At 38.1% G+C, this 8,868-nt stretch overlaps 1 protein-coding gene across 31 annotated transcripts; it reads right to left on the bottom strand.

The window, feature by feature from the left end:
- Nucleotides 1–2,170: 2,170 nt before the first annotated feature.
- LOC125527560 lies at nt 2,171–8,842 on the bottom strand. 31 transcript variants are annotated; one of them, XR_007292166.1, is made up of 7 exons: nt 8,669–8,842; nt 8,473–8,519; nt 7,640–7,650; nt 7,217–7,348; nt 6,970–7,145; nt 5,198–5,322; nt 2,171–2,426 (listed from the first exon to the last, which is right to left on the bottom strand). XR_007292166.1 is itself a non-coding variant. In XM_048692078.1 (6 exons), the coding sequence occupies exons 1-6, from the start codon at nt 8,727–8,729 to the stop codon at nt 5,309–5,311; spliced, it is 441 nt and encodes a 146-aa protein (XP_048548035.1). In that variant the 5' UTR covers nt 8,730–8,842; the 3' UTR covers nt 4,279–5,308. The 31 variants fall into 31 exon arrangements, 4 of the variants coding, with proteins under 4 accessions (XP_048548035.1, XP_048548033.1, XP_048548034.1 ...); XR_007292162.1 differs by lacking the exon at nt 2,171–2,426 and adding an exon at nt 4,036–4,206 and having other exon boundaries at nt 4,510–5,923; nt 8,669–8,826; XR_007292165.1 differs by lacking the exon at nt 2,171–2,426 and adding an exon at nt 4,279–4,749.
- Nucleotides 8,843–8,868: the final 26 nt, after the last annotated feature.

Here is an 8,868-nt window from a genome sequence, read left to right as displayed (position 1 = left end):
AAAAAAATGTACATGACTTTAAAAAATGTTGGCGTCGTTCGCCAATATGGAAAAAATGTCCACGAACATTCATGTCCTATCACAACTTTTAGAAAAATGTTTGCGGATATGAAAAAATGTTAACGACTTTAGAAAAAATGATCGCATCATTCGCGAATATCGAAAAAATGTTCATGAACATTCATGTCCTTTCACGAATTTAAAAAAAAATGTTCACGGATATGAAAAAATGTTCATGAATTTAAAAAAAATGTTCCGCGTGATTCACGGATATTGAAAAATATGCACGAGCATTCATATACTTTCATGACTTTAAAAAAAATATTCGCAACCAACATGTTTTTCCATATTTGAACATTTTTTTAAAGTCTTGAAGATTTTCTTCATATTCGTGAACACCTTTTGAAACCATGAACATTTGAATTCATTAACATTTGTAAATTTATAAACGTATTTTTAAATTCGTGAACTTTATTTCAACCCTGTACATTTTTGCAAATTCATGAACAATTTTAAATATATAAAAGATTTAAAAATTGCCAACATTTTTAGAAATTCATGAACATTTATTAAATTTGTGCCAAGGTTTTTAAATTCGTGAATTTTTAAATACAATGCACTTTACTCCCGTAAACAGGTAACGGGGATTTCTTTGTGAAACAAACACCTCTTAATGGTTATTGTAAAAAAAAACATCTCTTAATGGTATGTTCCTGCTACCTCATTTGTTTGGCATGACGTGCCAGAATTAACTCTTCTTATAAACCTTCACTACTCTGCAAACTTTAATTTTTCCTGACGATCCTAATCATTTGGTAAACGGTCTTTTGTTTATCTGCTTTCCTCAGTTTTGTTCTTACAGTTCATGAATATTTAGCAAAATTCTACATAATAGTCTCGGCACGATCTTTCTTGACCAAATCGTTCTATGATTTGTTTTATCCTTTGGAGGCCTGTTTTCTAACAGTCCCTGCTATTTACAAGATCTCAAGGCTGACCGCGAAGATGAGTTCCTCAAAACCCTGCGGACGGTTATATGGTGCTGGTGCATCACTTGCCCCTTCGTTTGATGCCGAGTCTCTTAAAAGTGATGTTTACTTATATTGTTCCATTGAAGTATTAAAATGAGTGAAGCAGCAAAGGTGATGCTGGCCCCTGCAGTCCTGTTTTGGCCTTTCACTTACTGTCTACAACCATTAATTAAACAGCTCCGCATGATAGGTATGGTTTGATTCTCGATTTGCTTTGCGGGTCCCCCTTTTTAGGGAGATATATGCGTCTTGAAATTGCAGTACTTGTGTGAGTTCAGTCCTTGAATCACACTTCATATGTATTGTATGTAGATGAGCTACTCAAGGTGATATATGTCTCTCCCTGCATTAGTGTGTGTAGAGAAAATTATACCTTCATGTTTTATGCAGAGAAAATTATATTGTATTGTATGTCTCTCCCTGCTACTCAAGTTTTATGCAGAGAAAATTATATTTTACATGACATTTGTCATTCTGGATTTACCTTCATGCTTTAACAATTTTCTTATATCTGCTTTTTTTGTGTGTGTATATGTGCTGTATGCATAGTTATTTTTATTGCATGCCTTAAGATAAAGACCACATTCAGTTAAAGGTTCTGTGGTAATTAATTGTATTTGTTTCTGCTTACAGTTCTTGCTTAATTAAGCAACCCGTGTTAGTTTCTTTCTATGGTGTCAATTATGCACAGTTCTAATTTTTTCACTTTACTCATCAGGTTAAATGTGAAGCAAACATATGGTTGTATCATATCTTCTTCATGTTTATGTTAGTTTAGAGCATTTGCCACTATCAGTTGCACAAACTTTTTGGCTAGGGGCAAGTTGAATCATGCATTTCCTTCTTTGTTTATTTCTCTTGCTCTGGTTAGGCAAAGAAACATATGAGTCAGTTATCATGGCGGATCAGATTTGGGATTCGTCTCATCCCCGAGCACAGGGAAGTTCCATTATATGGTGTCCTGTCCTGTTAATTTCTAGAACCTATTAATATGCATACAGCAAACCTGAAGATTAATATTTGGAATTGCAGACTTTATGACAATGATGTAGTGTTTACAGATTATACTGTCCTTCTTTATGTGGTCCAAAATACTAAAACACACTACCTCAATTCCTGAATATAAGACGTTGGGGCAGTTCATTTAATTAAATCTATTGATGTAATCTGATTTTGACTTATCAATAGTGTCGTTGTATGCTCCATTGTATGAACTAGTACAATGCCCGTGCGTTGCCACGGGCCTTTTAATTTTTGTTCTGATTGTATATATACATGTATTGTTGTATTTAACTCGATGATTTTTTGGTCCCTTCCAACAACATCGCGTCAACATTCTTGTTGAATGGATTCCTTTTGAACATCAACATAATACATCTTTATCTCTTTCATACCCTGCAAAAAATAGACATATAAAAATAAGAAGGGGAGACACATTTTGTATTATCATGTGCAACAGTATATAAAAAAGAATAATTATTTGTATGCATCTCTTTCAATTGGGTAACACTCGGTAAGTTTTCAGTCCATCTATCATAAAGCTTTGTCAATGGACATTTTCAAAGCATCATTGGAAACCGTCAGTTGTTATCTCTATTCTCCAAAAGTGAGTATATAAACACATACTAAAATAAAATAAAACTAAGATAAGCCCATATATAATCCAATGTAAGTCTTTTTAGATATTTGAATATTGACTACTGCATACGGATGAATATAGAAGTATTTTAAAGCGTAGATTCACTTATTTTTGCTCCGTATGTAGTCTATATTAAAATCTCTTACAAGACTTATATTTATGAACATAGAGAGTATATATTCATCGGTCAAGTGCTTGCTTCGAGCATGTAACCGTTTTTACTCGAAGTGAGGCATCATGCTTGTAGACTCACCTATAAATCACTTGTGGGTAATTATTCTCCAGAAATGACTTCCTAGGGTATGTGATATTTTTCACTATATAAAAAAGTATGTGACATTTCTCTAACGGCAAGCAATCAATTTTCCCTAACAAAAAGCAACAACCACTCCTTTTCTTCTCATCTTAAAAAAAGTAGGATGACTGTCATTGGCACAACGCTCACACTCATACCTCATTACCCCATCATGCTCTCCTCGCCACATCATCGTCGCTGTCATGTCTCCCCTCCACGGTATCTCACTGCCGCCTCCCCCCTTGCACCACATCATTCAGATCGCAACTTCCTCTCACTACTCTCTCTCCTTCCCTGCATGGCGTCGTCCGCCCCTCCTCTCCTCCACACTGAATCGGACGATTCCCAGTTCTAAGAAATGCACACTGTCATAGCTGAGGGCGACCACCACAATGTGGTTTTGCTGGCATGATATATGAAATGATTTATATATTATGTGATATTTTGTCTCTTTTTTTGAAATAATTATAGTCGAGGTATGTGCCTGTGAGTTACCACGGGACCAAATTTTATTGGGACAAATATGGAAGAAAATCAGATAACCAAAAGAAGACTATGTTTTGGTTATGAAGCATACACAGGGTCATCCACGAGGTGCCCTGCACTACCTCGCTCTCAATGGAAATTGTTGATCGGCTCGAACCAGGCAACCGCTGGTCAGCAGATCGTGGAGCTAGTGTGGGTTAACTCCCTCGCTGTGATAAAAAGGTACGGACTACTCCCGTGCACACTTCCTTATTCACATTCTCCTTTTACACACTCCGCTGCATCAAGCGCCGGCGGCAAATAGTGGCAATGGTGGCAGTGGAGCAAGTGCGGAACTCTTGCCTTATCTAACACACAATGAGATTGTCGTGATCGGATTCGATCGGCCTTGACGCCTAGGATTAGCAGGCTGTCATGGACTTCCTCACTGAGGACCATCTTATGCACACCAACCTAATCAATGTTGCCTGTGTTGATGTTGTTCTGTAATCTACCATATAACCATTTGATATACCGGGTTCAATGTGACAAAGAATACTAACATTAGTCCGAGCTCCAAACTCTTTAAGCAACACAAGACCCAGTTCATCCACAAATTTTGGATAGCTATACAAAATATTTAAGTTCACATTAAAATTATGAGGTGTACCTCATGTGAGTGGATCCTCTAAACAGCTACTTCCATCCCTTTGGAAAATGACCAATCTTGTACAGAAGAAGTGGAGGAGGCTCAAACTATTGAATCTTCTCACTACCTATTGATTTAAGTTGCAGAATAGCAGAACACACATACTCAACATAGATGGCCCCACAAATGAGTGCAAAAATGGTATAAATGTGCACAGATTCATTTGTTAGTTGCTTAATCTGACAAGAAAGTGGAGAAGACAGTAAGCAGAAAAAAACTAAAATCTATGGTAACTAAAAGGAGACCTATCTTTGTGCCCTGCATTATGAGAAAAAACATATAGAAAACAAACATGCATGAACCTCCCGGAGTATCCGATGTTGCAGACAAGAATGCAAATGGAAGTGAGCCCAGCTGAGTTCCTACCCACCTAGTCGAACCTTTGGATGCCTTCATCGGTTGAGTGTAAGCTGCTCACTCACCTGGAGGGGATCAATCGGAATGGCAGCTACCTGGAACGGAGCGTGGAAAGTCAGAAACACCATGGGCCAACACGGTCGATGTCATGGTCGCCGGCGCCTCACTCCCACAGCCATGGTCGCGGTAACGGTCGCCAGCGGCAGCATCGACGTCTCCCCCTCGTTGCAATCCTAATCAGCCTCTCCCAGCACTCGTCTCAGGTAAAACGCTTCGTCAGTGCATTAAATTAAAGCTACCTAAGTCAGAGAACATTGACTCTACAAACCATTTTGTTTGAATATTATAAAATACGAAAATTATTTGAATTATAAAAATCAAGGCAAAAAAACCTATTTGGAGGAAGGCTTGGATTTATTTCATAACTGAGATACTATAAAACTAAACAAAAACATAAAACTACTACTTCTAATTCAAATATTGTAGTAAACAATATTGTGACAGTTGTGTACATTTATTTTTAGAGCACACATTTAAATAGACGAGACATACATTTGCAAGTGTTTCTTACTGCTATCAACAACATTGAACCATCCTTCAATCCTAATAATGATAGTCTCATTCATTGCTGGCTTTGTAACCTTGAAGCAAACTAACGAATTTCAATATTAATTATGCAACTAATAGCAAGCAAGACTTACCAATCAATTGTTGCTCTCCTACTATTTCTCCTAAGAAACGAGTCCTCACTGAAGGTCAAGTATTAAGATATGTACAGCTGAAACCAAGTAGACAGCATGATAGTCCAGCCATTAAACCTTCATTCCTGAGACGAAAAAGGGCAATGAAGATGGTGTCATATGTTGTCTTGCAAACAATCTTGCTTCAACATCAAGATGCCACTATTTCGTACTGTCAACCAAAAAAAGATGACGATGTTTGCACTGCCACTGCCTCACAAATTAGTCAACCTCGTGAACTATAATAAAAACAATGCAATATAAGTGCTTGTGACTCAATTATAAGAACCAAAAGGTAGCCATCATCACTTGGTCTATATTCCTAGCTGCATTCAAGCGGTACAATCAGCAATTCGGCAAACTAATTTGAAACACCTTTGAGGAAATTTCCTTACATGACAATGTACCTAGGGGAAAATCCATCTAATCTTTAATCACTGAGGTGCTCAAAGAGAACATTCAACTTCAGGAAATTAGCATATCTCTCCAATATTTTTTAGGGACAAAAATATGAGCAATGCCTGTGGACTGACAAGGACGGAGACAAGCATCTGATTGCATAGCGGCATAGTAGCGCGGTTGTCATGCAGGGGTAAGTAGGGAGTACGGCACAATGGCATCATCCACGGCTAGGACCGCGACCATGAGGCAGACAAGGATGGGAGTGGCGCCAGGACGAAGTAGAACCTGTAAGCCAATCTTATGGTTAGGTCAGCAATGACATGCCATGATAGATCAAATATTCAAACTGGAACCTAAGAAATCAAAGTCAAACCTGTAACCGAACTTAGTCCAGTATCCTAAGTGTATAAGTTGACGATGGAAAAGGAACACATTTTGTCCAAACAGTACATTGCTCATGTCTTGCCTGATTTTTTCATGGTCGTGACAATAAATGATCAGGATTATTATTGTTCAGTATGGCTTCTTAACACACATACACATGCATATGTCTAACAACGAAGAGCCCAGTGGAAAAATTTCGATCTCAGAAACTACTTAACTCGATTCATTTCACACAATTCAGAAAATATTCTGATCCAAATATTCCAATCCCAATGAACTCATTAGTGAGAAAAAATCAATTATCATTAACACACATAATTTCCAACATCTCATAATAAATTGATACCCCATATGAATGAAGCCTCGACCTGACATTGGTATCCCATATGCATGAAGCCTCGAACAAGATAGTTCGACACTGGGTCCCTAAATTCACGCATATGGTCAAATCACTAAACACAAGAACAACCAAGCCTCGATTGGTATCCCATACCCATGCAGCTTGCAACGATTCAAGGAAAATTTGTCGAGAAGGAGTTGCGTTGCTTGCTTGCTTGCCAATGCCAGCTACTTGCGATTGCGCTCCACGGAACTGAATCGTCAAGCCAAATTGTGGCACGACTTTATCTCCACACGGTAAAACACGCAAAGGATCCTTAAAGGAGTTAACACATGGGTACGGAGTGCTACATAAATTCTTTTTTCCTCTTAGCATTTTCAAGAACAAGCGTATGAAAATACTTTCGTGAGGTCTAATCGAATATCTGAATTGGAGAGTGTAGTCCATACATGTAACTACTAAGCCTAGTTCAGTGTAAGAATTTTGTAGTGTCTAGTCTAGTCCATACATGTAACTAACCTAGTTCAGGGTAAGAATTTTCTGTCAAGAAGAATCAAGTAGCTAGTGAAAACAAGACAAAGCTTGGACGAGTTTGTACAGAAAATACCTTGGTAATTTTCTCCGAGTACAGTGCTCAGTTGTAACTCCTTTAGTAGTATGCAGAATTGCAGACCATACAAATATTTACTGACTGCAGCAGATCTTGAACAAAGCATGCCACAATTCTGCTCGTAAAAACGTATGGCAACTCTCTTTACCCTGCATCCGTTGCCTATAAGGTACCTACAACATAGAAGTGGAGTTGTTTAACAAAAAGGTGCCTATAACAGAGAAGTGGAGTTTAAAAGAACAACATGGAAATAACAGTAGTAGTGAGCCACCACTTCAGGCCATTTTGTAGCATAGTCTTGACCAAGCCTGGCATAAACGAACTGAGAATAGTGAAACCGTGAATCCTGATTACCATGGCCAAGTGTGGAAAAGAACTGCAGAATCATTACCAAGTGTGTAAATGAACACCAGATGAGCAAGAATCAGACATGAGCAGCCACATCATGAAATGAATTCGGAATAGCTTACCACTGGATCAATGAACATATTTTATTTAAGTTGAACAATTTCTTCTCTCAAGTAACTTGCACTGCAGCAGAACCCTTTCAGCACCAAACATGCTACTACCATTATTTTGTAGTGTAAAACTTCCAAATCCTTCTAAATTTTGTTTGTAATATCCTTGTTAATAAAACTAACACTCGGCCAAAGACAGCAGGCCTAACCTGTAAATGTACTTAACAATGAAGACAAGACAATGATTCATCATCAGTTTAATTACTTGTAGAATGCCAGTTCATCTTGATTCCTGAACTTCTTACCTACAAAAACGTTGATAGATTTTTTCCAGTTAACAATATTCTAATGGTTGGCGACAAGAACACCAATATACATTGAAAGTTAACAATAGGACAGTATACATTGGAGTTAATCTGCATAATATACTCGATAATTTAAGAAGGAATCATATTTGGCTCGCTGTTCTCGATGGTTATCACATAGAACTTGATGTCTGCAAAATTGGTGTCTGCGTCCTCAAGGCGATTCCAGAAAACTGAAGAGATTCTTAGTGAATTAGCTTCTGTTCATAGAAAACAAGTTCCCATGTATGTGCAACAAATTTATGCAATACTAATGGCTCCAAACCATATATATGCGCTCTGTATGAAGGTTTTACAGCTTGATAATGGAAAACAATGTCACCTAGATGCAATGTAGCAATTTCCAAAATTGATTATGAGTGTTATATAAAGATGGCGCTAATTAGTTGGGCATGGGAATCAGTTCTAGCAAGATGGCACTTTTCCATTACGACTCAGGTTTCTAACCAAAACAAGACCTCTAGGAAAATTGATGTTTTGAAAAATCATGAGTCTACATAGCAATGAGAAAAATAATGAACATTTAACAATAAAAGTGCAGGACGCATATTCTGAACCTATGTATAAGCAATAATAATTTGACACTGAAGCACAAATTTAGGAATCCCCATTCATGCCCGCACCATCCAAAAATCAGCCATCTGATGTTTAGGAGCTACAGGTTGAAGAAGACAAACCTGAAGAGTAGGTACTCGACCAGAATTGTGCCGGTGCCAAAGAAGCACTGCAAGCACAACATTGGCATGGTTAGGATTAGTCAATCTTAATCCCAATCATCCAGGCAACATTTGGCATGTTTAGGAATAGTCCGATCTTAATCCCAATCAACCATGCCGGCTAATCTTAAATCCACACGAACCCCAGCACGGGTACCTCCGTCCACACGAACAAATAGCACCCACAAGAAGAAAAGACAGCAGGACGCCCAATTCATCGCAGCCGACCACAGACCGGCGAAACCCGCACGGCACCCTCTGCAGGTGGAAAGGATTCTTCACCTGTGTAAACAATTCTTCAGGTACAGAAGGTTTATCTCATCCTTGAGGGTTGGACCAACATTTGATTTGCTGGAA

Source organism: Triticum urartu, unplaced genomic scaffold (genome assembly GCF_003073215.2).
Source record: "Triticum urartu cultivar G1812 unplaced genomic scaffold, Tu2.1 TuUngrouped_contig_4250, whole genome shotgun sequence".
NCBI classification, from domain to species: Eukaryota; Viridiplantae; Streptophyta; class Magnoliopsida; order Poales; family Poaceae; genus Triticum; species Triticum urartu.
Note: the sequence above shows the minus strand (reverse complement) of the source record. Positions and strands in the feature narration are given on the sequence as shown.

Bases quoted from the DNA above. Each gene is read 5' to 3' on its own strand.
- LOC125527560 (XM_048692076.1), bottom strand. From the start codon at position 8,729: ATGAATTGGGCGTCCTGCTGTCTTTTCTTCTTGTGGGTGCTATTTGTT. The intron at 7,146-7,216 runs GTTGTTCTTTTA...TCTATGTTGTAG, and splicing joins ACTACTACTGTTATTTCCAT to GTACCTTATAGGCAACGGAT. The intron at 5,924-6,969 runs GTATTTTCTGTA...ATTGGCTTACAG, and splicing joins ACTCGGAGAAAATTACCAAG to GTTCTACTTCGTCCTGGCGC.